This window comes from Danaus plexippus, chromosome 12, assembly GCF_018135715.1.
Source record: "Danaus plexippus chromosome 12, MEX_DaPlex, whole genome shotgun sequence".
In the NCBI taxonomy this organism is placed as follows: Eukaryota; Metazoa; Arthropoda; class Insecta; order Lepidoptera; family Nymphalidae; genus Danaus; species Danaus plexippus.
In genome coordinates, this window is record NC_083545.1 from 935,960 (window position 1) to 949,303 (window position 13,344).

General features: G+C 41.0%; 1 protein-coding gene across 2 annotated transcripts; it reads right to left on the minus strand.

The window, feature by feature from the left end:
- Positions 1–125: 125 nt before the first annotated feature.
- LOC116772381 (myc proto-oncogene protein) lies at positions 126–12,088 on the minus strand. 2 transcript variants are annotated; one of them, XM_032664551.2, is made up of 3 exons: positions 11,766–12,088; positions 9,693–10,344; positions 126–3,496 (listed from the first exon to the last, which is right to left on the minus strand). In XM_032664551.2, exons 2-3 carry the CDS (start codon positions 10,234–10,236, stop codon positions 2,952–2,954), a joined length of 1,089 nt encoding a protein of 362 aa, XP_032520442.1. In that variant the 5' UTR covers positions 10,237–10,344; positions 11,766–12,088; the 3' UTR covers positions 126–2,951. The 2 variants fall into 2 exon arrangements, with proteins under 2 accessions (XP_032520442.1, XP_061378198.1); XM_061522214.1 differs by lacking the exon at positions 11,766–12,088 and adding an exon at positions 10,432–10,608.
- Between the last annotated feature and the right edge of the window lie 1,256 nt (positions 12,089–13,344).

Sequence of the window (13,344 nt, forward strand, 5' to 3'; positions counted from 1 at the left end):
ATAAAATATCGAATTTCGTTAGTATCTCACTGGATACTTATTAATATGTAACAAGATCGTATTATAAAAAATAATTATAAGGGATTTAAAGGTGGGGGCAAGGTATCAAAATGAAAATCATAATATATTTTTTCCAGCCGGACTAAGCAGAGCGAGGAAAACAGAATCCCACGAGTACCACACAGGTACAAATAAATCACAGAATCCGAAGCGAATGTCGCCTCCTCCCAAGTTATATACCAAAAGTATAAAAGTCACAATCTAAATCCGTTTCCGAGCACTGCAGAGTCCGACTTCATACTTTATTTTCATATTTATTGATAATCTTAATGTTTTCGATACACATAATTAAGGAACAAAAACCAAAAACTTTTCTCCTCATAATAATAGTATCCAAAAAAAACCTCAGTGGTAAGTGCACATGTTATCGTAATTTTAAACGCCGCTTCAAAGATTGCAAAGTGCAACATTAATGTTAGGCGGAATCTATTTTGCATCCTGCATTCTCTGTAGCGGCGTACACGCAACCGTCGCTCGAGTGACGGGCCTCCCATCAACTCCCGTCATATCGATACATCGATATTATATTAAAAAAATTACATCGAACGACCCCCAGCCCGAACGACGGTTAGATGTTATTTCTTACAAACGGATACTATGCAAAGAAAAAGTAATAAAAATTAATCTATAACATGACTTATTCATCCCAACCTTATTTATATAATATACAAACCAAGTTGCTATGTAAAAAAATTCTCTATTCATATTTTCCATTTGGCAGTGGTGGAAATGTGCCTTGTCACAAATAAAGTGCATTGCTTTTTGCCTTTATTACCTCGATCTGTCTATCCAATATAAAGCTGTCATTTCTTACCAATAAACCATTAACTTACTGACTTTTATGTAAAAACTATTTTTTTCCATCAGAACACCGTATGAAGCCAATGTTGCTCTTTGACTAAATCAATATTATTATCTTTATTATTTATGTCAAGTTTAACAAAAAAAATTAAATGCAGGTACAACATTCGAGAATTCGTAACTCTCCAGTTATGAAAAAAAAAATTAAACACAAGAAAAAAAACTAGTTTATAAAAAAGTTGCCATATAACTATGATCTAGTCCCTATTATGTACACTTTACGTCTAGTGGAAGATAAACTGCGAATCTTTAACACGATACCTCTAACCTCGTCGTGCACCACTACTTATAAGAACAATGCTATATACCTAAGATAATATTTCTCACAAAAAAATATTTCTTGCAACTAATTCGAGTATAAACCTATATTATCTATATATGGTATATGTACATAGCAAGGCACATTCCGCACACAATTAAAGCCTTCAAACTTACAATTCTGCTGACCATGTCTTGATAAAACATCAACCTTCAGTGAGCCTGACGAGAAAAGTAAAAACGGCGCCGTTATATGTAAAAACTATGTATACCCCGTGAGGACTTCCGGCCAGGCTTAATATTATTCAAAATTCTATCGTAACTATCGCGAGTACATCACTAACTTACTGCAATAAAATATTAATATAATAATAAAAGAAAATGCAAAATTTTCTATTAGTAGGTACTATGAGGAACTATTTCGTGGTTATTTTTTAAGTTAAAGCCCAAATAACAGGCGATCTGTGGTCGTAGGTCCTGATGTTGTTATCAAAAAACACAGTCTGTTGTGTTAACGAGTGTGATCTAACGCTAGTCACTGAGATTATTTTCACTGGAGGATCTGAACCGATCTCAGCTCTATAAACGAAAACAAACAATTCTATATCTATTTAACTTAGGATGGTTGAAATTAAAATCTGTGTAACCCTAAAGCAAAACAATAACTATGATACATTTACATTCATGATAGTGCATTTTTTTTAACTTTATCGCGCGTACTAATAATTTTCTTATCACCAGAATCATACGAAAAAAATCAGTCGCTTTTATAAAATAATCATATCATATCATATCATATCATGTAATATTATTAGATAAGTGTTATAAAATGCATTTATATGGGTGCATACGAAAGTAATTAGCTGAACATGACCAAAAATTCAAAATATTACACTGACACTTTGACTCGGGAGTTAATTGCGCGTCGAAATATATATAAACATTAAAAGTGTTAAAATTTACAAAATAACAAAAAAAAAAACACTACAAAAACCGTAAGCGAACTTATCTAAGTGTACAATTATAATATCAAGTTAAAACAATATAGATATCACTACCCCGCGCCGCGACGCGGGACGAACAAAACTCCTCCGAACCGGGCCTAAAACATATATAATGGCCAGCGCCTCAAGAACTCTCTGTAAAGCCAGCAATACACATCCGCCAGCCTAACTTAATAAATTCAAGACTACCGTCACTCTACATGTCTGTATGTACATAGCACGGGCTGTGTCCAGTAAAAAACATCTTCTCGTCCAATACTAATTAAACAATGTCATTCGATTCGACCGACCTGATAATGTCAATTTTAAATTATTTGATAAATTTAAAAAATATTTTTAGAGGTAAAACCAGTCTACTGAGTTCATTAAGCAGTCTGTAGCTATTTAAGATTATTTTACTGAAGACCTATGTTCATGAACGACAGCTTTATGGCTCACTTTGGCACTGCGAACGTCGTTTGAGCATAACAAACTCGCAGGTCACGCCGCGGCTGCAGCAGCGCGCATTCCCAGAGAAGCAGAGTAAGCCGTAAAAGCTGATACAAATAGTACTTTAACAATATTTTAATGACACGTTAGTGAAGACTTCGCTCGCAATGAACTAAGCCACGAAGACATGTCGATTAGAGACGGCGTCCTCGTGGCCGTTGATGATGGATGGATCCGGAAATGATTCGCGGCTCCTACGACTCGTGTGCCGAGTCCGGTGTGACGCGAAAGTCTCTGCCTCTCTTACAATAACCTTTACCACGACGTCCGACGGGCCGCTCAATACGGCCGGTATCGTGCCGCGAGCATCGTACGCATTTTTTTCAGTTTGGTCATCAATTTATTCTGTTGTTTTTTAAGGTACTCCCGCTCGAGGTCCTCCTCTCGCAGCTTGCGGCACAGGGCCGCCGCCTCCCGCAGTATCACGACCTTCGGCGCTCGCTCCTTATCTCTGGTTGCGGGTATTTGCTTCTTGAGCTCGTCGAAGAGGTTCTTTAGGCCGATGCGTCTCAACCGTTCCATATCATTGTGTATGGATCTGCGTTCGATCTCCGGAGACTCGGCCTCCGAGTCCGTGTCTGTGTTGGAGCGCCCCCGTCTGCCGGGACCTCTCCTCCGCCTTGGCACGGAGGCCGTGGGTATGCTGGTAGGTGGCACCAGCCGTTTCCTGGCTGGGGGTCTCGTTATAACGTTCTCCACAGTGCGCTGTATGTGGTGACGCTCCTGAACGGAAGGTGCTCGGGGCAGCGAGTCGACTCTCACGGGCGACGTTGAGGCCAGCGGCTGCTGGGATGTCCCCAACGATACCACATCAATTTCCTCCTCTGCAACAATGGAGAAAACGTTTAGCATACTCGTTACAGAAACAACAATAGGACTGGTGTAAGACTCGTAAAAATATATCAATAAAATAAGCATTCCTCGAAGCCATTTACGCGACGATACCGAGGCATAATTAAAATAATATTTTTTTAATAGAGCCCGCATAAATCGTTGCATTCCTAACATATTTTCATTCATGGCGTTCATTACGTTTACATCACCATAAAGAGCGGGTGATTGTCTATAGGAGGTATAGTCGTGGAGGTGTGCGGGACGAACGGACCTCGTGTACCCGTGGTGGGATGCGATTGCAGTAGTCGGGGGGCGGTGGGTGAGAGGGTGGGGGTATGAGGGGGAAGGGGGGAGGGCGTCGACCCCGTCGTCGTACTACCGCAGCGTCTATCGACATCGATCCAGACGCCTGACGTCACGGTTATTCGCGCCAAAACTAGAGCGCGTGCGCGGTTTCTGCCGCAGCGTCCACACTCAATGGACGTCCGGATATCAACCGGTGGACACGTTCCTAACGAGCCATATTAGCGACGCCGATGACGTATATTTAGATCGCTCTAATAATAACACAGCGACCATTCGGCAAAGGGTAATAGTTTTTGTTAATGTGGTAGACGTACGGAGTTGATGGCGTCAACAGTTTCAGCCTCAACACGGGCGTCCTCCTGATATAATATACCTGCTTTTTCTAGAGTAGAAGCCATTGGACTAGAACTCCCAAATGAGCAGGAAAAAAATAAATATTGTTATCTATAAATGAATGTTTAAAATGCCATTTAATTTTTAACACTTAGGCAATAACGCTTCGAACACTCGGCGCATATTTATCATAAATAGTATTGGAGGTATAACTCTATATTGAAGGAAACTTGGCCTGAATTCCATAGTTTTGCAATGATAGTAATGCAGAAAACTGTCGAGTGCGGCATAAAAAAGACATCGTAATTCTATGAACGGATGATTGGTAAGCAGTTCAGGGAATCATGTTCAGTGTAAACTATTCTTTGGGAGGTTTCCTATATCGCTATATCTATCGTTTGGAAATGCGCTATTATCAAATAATAATGTCCGGCGCTGGTTTTGATGTCGGCCGACAGAGATGGCATAGTTTGCGAAGTATTACAAATTGGTCGGTCTTCATACCTGGCTACATCCTAAATATACAAAAGTCGAGTGGGCAGCTGTTCGATTACAAATCTGCCTCGGCCGAGACTCAGGGACGTCCGCGTAATTTTCAACTACGCAGTAAGAAAAAACGCATATGTCGAAATTACTATAAATTTTCACACCAACGCAATCTTTTATTTGATTTCCGCATAGTTTCTCGAACATATATGTCGGTGGCGCGTCGATCTAATTCCGTCCTGCTTATAGGCGCCTGTCGTCAAACACGGCTCACATGACGTCTAAATGTAGGCGAGGAAGATCCATTGCGAGAGGGGGGGGGGGTCGATTTTCACGTGACTATTTTCTCATTCTGTGGCGCCGACGCGATTAACGGACATGTGAGAGTATTGTTTCAAGACTGCGTGTAAGCGATACGCCCCTCATTGTGCGCTCAGTCTCCGGTCTACTGCATATCTATTATAAATCGACATAGCTTGACTCGCATCTCTGATCCACCGCCGTTTCAATTTTCTTCACCTCGTCAAAGATTTAGCGAATTCAACGTACGTACCTTTCACATCACTAACTATAAATACATATATCTTTATATAAATACAATTTGATATGCACAATAGCTGAATGTCTCCGACGAGTTCTCCCACTCGATATGATTAATCACAATTTCTAGTCAGCGTCTGTATCACCGTGAGAAACACAATGACTCATAGACTCTCAATTAAACGCTTATTTTACAACCAGACACTACAGACATAGCCTGCTATAGATGTTAACTTAATCAATGACGTTATTTCTCGAAAGCTTGACAATAATGTTTGGATAAGTCTCTGATCACCGAAATTTGCTGAAAAGTTAAATATTTCCCTGTCGTTATACAAGTAATTAAGCTTTTAAACGTGCCACAAGTATCAAATTTAAGAGAAACAAATAAATAATGACGCAGTGATTTATAACTCAAAGTTAACAATGTTTACGGCGGTCGATGGTGTACCCCTCCTTATACCATAAGGGGTAGTCGCGATGCTATCCTGAACGGCAGGCGTGCGCGGTGATGTCGTCAGGTGTGACCTGTTAAGTCGGAGGCCACACGCTCCGTTGGCCACGATCCGAGGCCAAGTTCACTGGCATTTGAGAGCGATAATTAAAAAATATCGTGACGCGCTCGCAGCTCACGCCATCCTATACAGGTTGTTTGATATCGCCGATGAATTCATAAAAAAATATATATATCCGAGAGCTGCACACAGCTCAGCTTAATGGACTCTGCCGAGAGTTGCGAGGAAATGACTCGGCGATTTTTAGAATTCTTTCTAACTTTATTACCGACTGACAACGAGACTTAAATATTTCGTAACGTTTCCGTGAGGGATGTCTACTGACAATAGACACGATGAGAACTTGATAAATACCTCGTCTGTCCTCCGTATCTTTCACGGCACAGTCAATCGAACGGTTATCGCAACGATCGACGGACTATGTAACACAGACTCAGCCTGTATATGTACCTGCTATAACAATTGTATGATCGATACTAATTATACTATGCAGAGTCCGTGCCACTTCTTCGACCGTTACTTACCATCTTTTATAAAGTTTCATTATTTTCTAGAGAATACGTTCATTAAACGACATACATAGCACGAATCTTTGTAGTAATCGTCTTCTTTATTTGGCGATCGGCGTGGATCCGAGGGCCTTAACGCCGGTTCCGCCCATATTAGCGCTAGTGAACAGTGTATCGGCCTACATGCGGGTTGATATTTCTGGCGCATTACGTAATATAGAAAACTCGGTCATGATTGTTGTGAGCACTCGAGACCGGGTGCCTGCTGTAATAGGCGGTGGTAATTTATGGCGGATCGATTGGATAGACGCGACCTTGGGAGCCGGCGCGGAAGTTCACGGACGTATGTGCCTCGAAAAATATTCCGCCTTCACGACGGACCCACGTCCGATAATAGCTGGTTTAAATATCTGTTCATACGTTTTCATCGAAACAATGTAAGGGTGTGCTGTTTGTGATGTCGAATCCGTTTAATAATCGATCGTATTAATTAGTTGTGGCCAAGTTAAATAAATTATAATACAATAGCTTAGCATTGACCTATCTAAATGTCATATGTTGTTAAACTAGCGATCTCGTCTCGTCGTATTATTGTTTCCGGTTCGTCTAAACCAGTTGCTCGTTGTAGGTAAGTGCGAACCACGCCTATTACAAATTATTCAATAAATTTATATATTTCTTAACTATAATCGAAATTTACCATAGAACAAACAGTGTAAAAAAATATCCTATTAATTATTCAACGTTTTTAAAAACCAGTCCAAAAGTTCGTGTTACAGAGGACGAACGTATGGAAAATTAACAGACGTATAAATATTAAATTAATTTTATTCATTAAAAAGAATCTTAAATCGGTGAGATCAAGGTGAATGCGGTTATCTAGTTGCCGTGGCGTGTTATCAGACGTGAGAATACTTAAGACCTTTTTCGTGATAAGACAATACAAATTTATGTTAGTGTGACACGTTGCAATATTGTTATCGCCATTGATAGTTGATCGTGAAGGCCGTTCGGAGGCCAATAAGGCGACGCTTTGCTACGACTGTGACCAAATGTTTGATTTTTAATACGATCGTGTGTTCCCCCGCAACTTTATACTTTAAGTTATTTCAATCAATACATATATACACAGCTAGTACGTTTCACGCGGACGTACTCTATAACCTCCTACAAGCAATGTCTACGATCGCATACTGACCTAGTATTTCAGTCATCTCGAACGCGAAACTTTATCTGCCACGCGATAATTCCAAATATACAGTGATAAATTTAAGGTCGCATCCACTTTATACATACATAGGGAATCTGGCGAATTAAATATTTCATCGAACAATCCTTCTCCCAATAATTTATTCCCATACGAGATAGGTATGTACTTACTCGCCGGTGTGACTTATAATGCAATTTGTAATGTTATCTTAATGAATGCCATATGTACACATGAAAGTGCCGGCTCTCGGTGACTGTGACTGCGTACGACAAGTACCTAATACAATATTTAGGTCGCTAGAAATACCTAATGTAACCGTTCAAATTGCTTTAACTACGCGTCCAAGGGCATTAAACACGCATTGCAAATTTATAAAATCCTTCATTTATGACAGCCCCACAGTTAGCTGGCAACGTTGACGGCTTAAGATGATTTTGTTGATAGAATGACAAATTTTTATTATATATCGCTATCATTAGCAACGCGCCCGACCCATCGATTCCGCCAAGGGCTCTAAAACCGGATCTTTCGGTCTGAATCGCCTTAAAGGAACTCACAATACACTCACGACTCAGTCAGAGTCGCCCTACTTAAACGATCTAAATAGAGACAGAATTTAAATATCCTAGATGCCGGCCGGCGACACGCTATCTATCAAGATAATAACTGCGGGTCAAAAGCACCTAGCGCCGTGCGCTTATCGCTGGGTTTATTAGGTTATAACTTCAAACGATGTCTCCGTCATACATTTTTATAAACATTTCATGGCATGTGTGCATCAAACCGACAGTTATCAAAAGATGACCAAAACTTCGCTTTTCCTAAATAACCAACTACGTATTTAAATAATCAAGTCGCCTCCTCTGAAGTAAACCCCCATATTTATATTTCCGAGAGCGCCAATAATCGATGTCTTTTTTTATGATAATATTAAAATGATGTAGTTCTATCAATTACGGTACACTATATGAGGGCGTCGACGCGGCTGGGTCGGTTAGTTTTCCGGTTGTCCGGTTGCTCGGTTGCTGGTTGCTGGTTGCTGGGGTCGGTGGATCACTGTACCGGGTTGTCGTGAGCGAGAACCGGTCTGCCGGCTCACCGCTTCAATGAGATTCCATTTCATTCCGTTGCATTCTTTACAAATAACGGACTAGACGACGTCCGACACGCCAGGAATGCTATCCTCTATAAACTTAATTAATTACAAGCTTTACAGTACTACGAATGAGCCGAGCTGGTTGTCGATCGTTCGAACTCCGTGATGTCGTCTCTCAATATAAATACACGGCATTACTCGTAATAGTGATAGTCTCGCATGTACAATAAAGCACTCGTGCTGACGTCACTTCGAGGAGACCCTTAAAGTTCCGGTGTGGGAATATCGAATTTCTTATCTAATGTACTCGTGATATCGAATGAAAACTAATTCTTCTATTTCTATGCGGCCGAGCGTGAGCAACCTTTCGGTTTTATTTGAACGTTCCATCGAAGCCATCCCTCGGCGAGCTGTCGTTATGATCCATCATTTTCTATCCCCCCACTCGAAACTTTCGGGAGTGCGTTCTTCATTTTTATCGGAGGTCGGGACGCGAGGATGTTAACCTTAACCGAGCCCGGGGTGTTCAATGTCAGGACGTCCCAGCGACCTCTGGACTCCCCGGGAGACCGTCCCGATAACTGGCTAGAGCCCCGGGATTCGCAGTAATTACATGAGGCAGTTTCAGGATGAGGCTTGACATTAAGGAAGGTTGTCGTTCAAGGTCGAAGGCGAAGGTGCCGGAAGCGAGTGCGTCTAGACGATGGAAAAGGGTCGGGGGAGGTGGAGGGCCAGGGCGCGGGCGAGGGGGAGGGTCGGCGGTCGATACGCAGTTTCCCGCGCTCTCGTCCGCACGCCTGCGTCCTGTCAGCGTCCCGGCTACCATCTTGTCGTATTCTTTAAAACCCCGTCCATAAGTCCCAAAACTCATTTATGAACTTAGTATCTCTCGTATTATTTGTGTAACTTGACAAACATTATTCGTTGCTCTTCGACGAGTTTATGATTATTTAAAATAAAATGTCGAGTGCCGACTCGAGGACTCGCGTGTTTGCTCACGGCGAACTTCACAAATAGGTTTACTATTGGATATTTAAATATAACGACTACATAGTAGAATAGTGGTCAGCTCGCTTCGTAGTAAAACTCAAGCGGAGATAATTTACACATTCCGTTAGATTATTGTACCGACGGCAATATTTCAAATATATTTTGTTATTATATAAATCTGATGGTGAGTAATCTACTAACCTGATTCACAGGAGTCGGAAGGGGTTTGAACCCCGAGGCAATCGAAGTGCTGTCGCGCGAGGGTGTAGGAGTGATCCGCTGCGACGGCGGCGGAGTCCCTCAGCAGCCTCAGGGCGGTGCCGGCCACGTCCACCGCGTGCCGGAACTGCGGGGGCTCGTCGCCGTCCAGTGAGGGCGGTGTGTCCGGTCGCGGCGGGGACTGGTCCCGGCGCAGGAGACTCTGGCCCGGCGATGGCGATATCAGTTCCGACTTGACGAATGTGTTGCTGGGGTGTACGGAGTCTATACAGGAACCGGCCCACATACAGTCGTGGTGCACGATGTTATCTTTGTGGGGTTCCTCCGGCGTCTCAGTTATCCGCCAGTCGCTCTCGCTGTCCGTCAGTAGGTTGCTGAGGTCAGACGGCGGTATCAGATCGAGCCTGTCCGTTTCGTACTGGACCTGGGTCCAGAATTCCGAAGTGTGTGTCAATTCCATGGACTCTTGGTCCAGATTCTCCCAAGCGTCCAAATGCAGTATGTGGGCGTCTATTGGGGGCGACATTTTTGTATAACTAATACCTAACTAGTGTTAAAGCTAAGACGAACGCGTCGATATCACAGGGCCCTCTTATCACAAGGACGATGCGCGCGATGTATCCACGCACACCGTCTGCAACAAAAAGAAAAATAATGTTAATATAAGGACTTCATTAAAATTCAGACACTATAACTAAAACTTCATACTAAATATCTCTACCTAATATTGCACAACTCCAGAGTAAGTACTATGTTAAAGTAAGAATTTAAAAAAATATTTATAAAATATTGTCGTAAATATAAACACTAGTGTTGACCGTCGTATCTATAAACAAGTATTGCGGCAGTATACTCCTAGTGACCGTTACAAGCGACCCGCATCGTATGAAGCCCGAAAGTATACTGAAGTCTGGATGTAAATACCAACTATTTTAAACAGTACATCGGCCTTGAGGCCTATCCCAGTTCATACTATTAGTCATTGTCCCGACAGATTTTTTTTTAAATTTTACCTGAGACGCTAAGCACTCCAATATTCAGCAAAATTACGGAGGCTTTCAAAGGCCAGGTAGAAAGTGGAAGAATAATACTTTTGTTTACATGCAGACAAATGGCGCGAAACTTGTGTTTACTAATAAACAAATACGTAAAGTTTTTCCGCTATTTTGTATTTTCCTCGAGTGATGCAGTGTTATAAATATTTATTATAGTAGATTATATAAGTGTATACATACATAGTGAAATAATATCTTGTATTACTAACATTTATAACAACATTGTATGCGACCCGTCCAGATAATTGACATAATTATCAATTTTACAAAGATCCATCATATTTATTTTCAATTTTTTTATATGCTTACGAAAAAAAATCTTTAAAACACTTATCTTTTCGAAATTGTAAAGTTACTCATAATTAAAAAAAATGTGTTAATGTCTATGATTTAATTTAAAACTACGCTTTAAGTTAATGCTGATACGAGTATTTTAAAATAGACTTTTTCACGATTTCGCGGTAAAAAAAATGTGTCGAATATTAAATACGAAATCGTTTTAATATCAATTAAAAGTAATTATCAGCATTGAAAATTATTCTGAAACCTTAAACTAATCGTCTATTCCATCCTGAAGTCAACTTAGCATTTCACAACCTAACAAATCGCTTATGAAATAAAAAGCAGGTAAGAAAAACTAATCATAATATTATGTAATATAATAATAATAAGTTTTTAAATACAACAACATTAACAGATTTACTTAAAAAGTACCCACTCAAACTGAAACGTTAAAAATAATATTTAAATAATACCCAAAGTAATAAATAAAGGACTTGGACATATTGTTAAAATTTTGGATGCCGGCAATTCGCAGAAATGTCTACCAAGCCGCGGTTCGCAGCCGGCAACGCCCCGCCAGTCTTGAACGAACGAATATCTGTGTAAGTATCTACCCGTATTTACTCATTCGATAGTTGGAATAGTAATATACAATCCTAAAACATGTCCTGTGCATCATAACATTCAAGATTATAGTACACATCGTAATATCACTCACCGAAAAGTTTGTGCAAAACGCTAACCGGTCTCTGCCGGCGAGTTACACAATTTTACACAAAATTCTTCAGTATCTTCGACAAAGTTTTTTTCTTACACACTGCGTAACACTCACTGAGAATATGCGGTTGGTTATACAGTGTAAATTAAATACGGTACTTCGACCGAGATCTCCGATTGAGCTTGTTAAACACTGAAACATTATTCGGGTGCCGGCCGGTTCTAAAAAGAGCCGCGCGTGCTATTCGTGTGGCGCCGTGAACACGACTACTTTGCGACGCGCGAGTTAGCGAGCGAGTAGCGACTAGAGCGCTTCGGTGACCGGTCGGCGACGGCGCTGATGCGGCGTACAGCCCCCTCCGCCCCTCCTCACCGCCGCCACCCCCTCCCGCTCTGACACTAGAACCCCGCACCCCCCGTACGGCCCACTCCCCTAGCCGACCGGCTAATTTGATGCCATTCACGAATATCTGAAAATACGCGGCGTATAGATTATTACTTGTAAGTTGTAATCTACAAGACATCGTGGCACACTCTATGTTCAGAAATATGAAGCCTCGGAGAGTTATTTCAGAGAATGAAACTGTTCGGCATTTCGCCGGTATTAGGGTGTACGAGGAAGAATATCTTAGAAGAGGTCGTATAGCGTGTGAAGTTCGTAGTCAGCGTACTGAGTGTGGATGAGGTCTCGGTGGGTGGGTACTAGGTAGCTTCCGAGTACCGAGTACCGGCTACTAGCCGACGGTGTAGCATGGACTCACTGGGCTCACTCAGTCACTCCGCCGCCGGCTCTCATAGAGAGCGGGTGTGCGTCGTTTCGTTTTTTAGGTATCATAGCCAGTCAGTCGGCATTCCTAAGACGACAGCTTATGGCGCGAAGCAGAAATACCTGCCCGTTCTGATGAAGTGCTGCCTTTATATTATTTGTCTTTGACTAAGTCTGCAAACAATTAGGCTTAATGTGTTTAACGCTCTCGACAAATACCAAAGTACCGAACTGAAGAATTTACACCCTGGTTAAAGATAATGATAACTGAATAATAAATATAACATATTTTCGTATTTATATTATCCTCTTAATTCTGTAACGAAATATCTTTGAATAATCCGTAGATAATATTAATATAAAAGTTAAGTCCTTCAGCTGAATTAGAAATTAAATGAAGTGTCGAATTCATCCATTCATTATATTAAACCTTAAAAAACATGTAATATGTATAATTTTAAAAACTTAAAAAAGTCTCCCCTAAATTGTCGGTTGTATTTTAAGCTATGTGCTCCATACTTTCCCGCCATAGGGGTCAATGAACGCGGGTTGCATTCCTTGCAGAGCTGCAAAAATAAAAAAGCACGTCCACTCCTGAATACACAGACTAAAAAAAGACGGAAACAGAAAAACTAACTATTATGAATTTGTGATGTTTTTCATACACGATATTAAATATTTATTATAATTATTTTATATTATACTATGCATTTAAGACGGCAAGTAATAGAACATTAATTATAATACTAATTAACAGACCTCGCAATATTGTTCCTAAATTTATATTTAGAACAGACACTTCAGTGATTATTTT

Bases quoted from the DNA above. Each gene is read 5' to 3' on its own strand.
- LOC116772381 (XM_032664551.2), bottom strand. From the start codon at position 10,236: ATGTCGCCCCCAATAGACGCCCACATACTGCATTTGGACGCTTGGGAG. The intron at 3,497-9,692 runs GTTAGTAGATTA...CCATTGTTGCAG, and splicing joins TTCCGACTCCTGTGAATCAG to AGGAGGAAATTGATGTGGTA.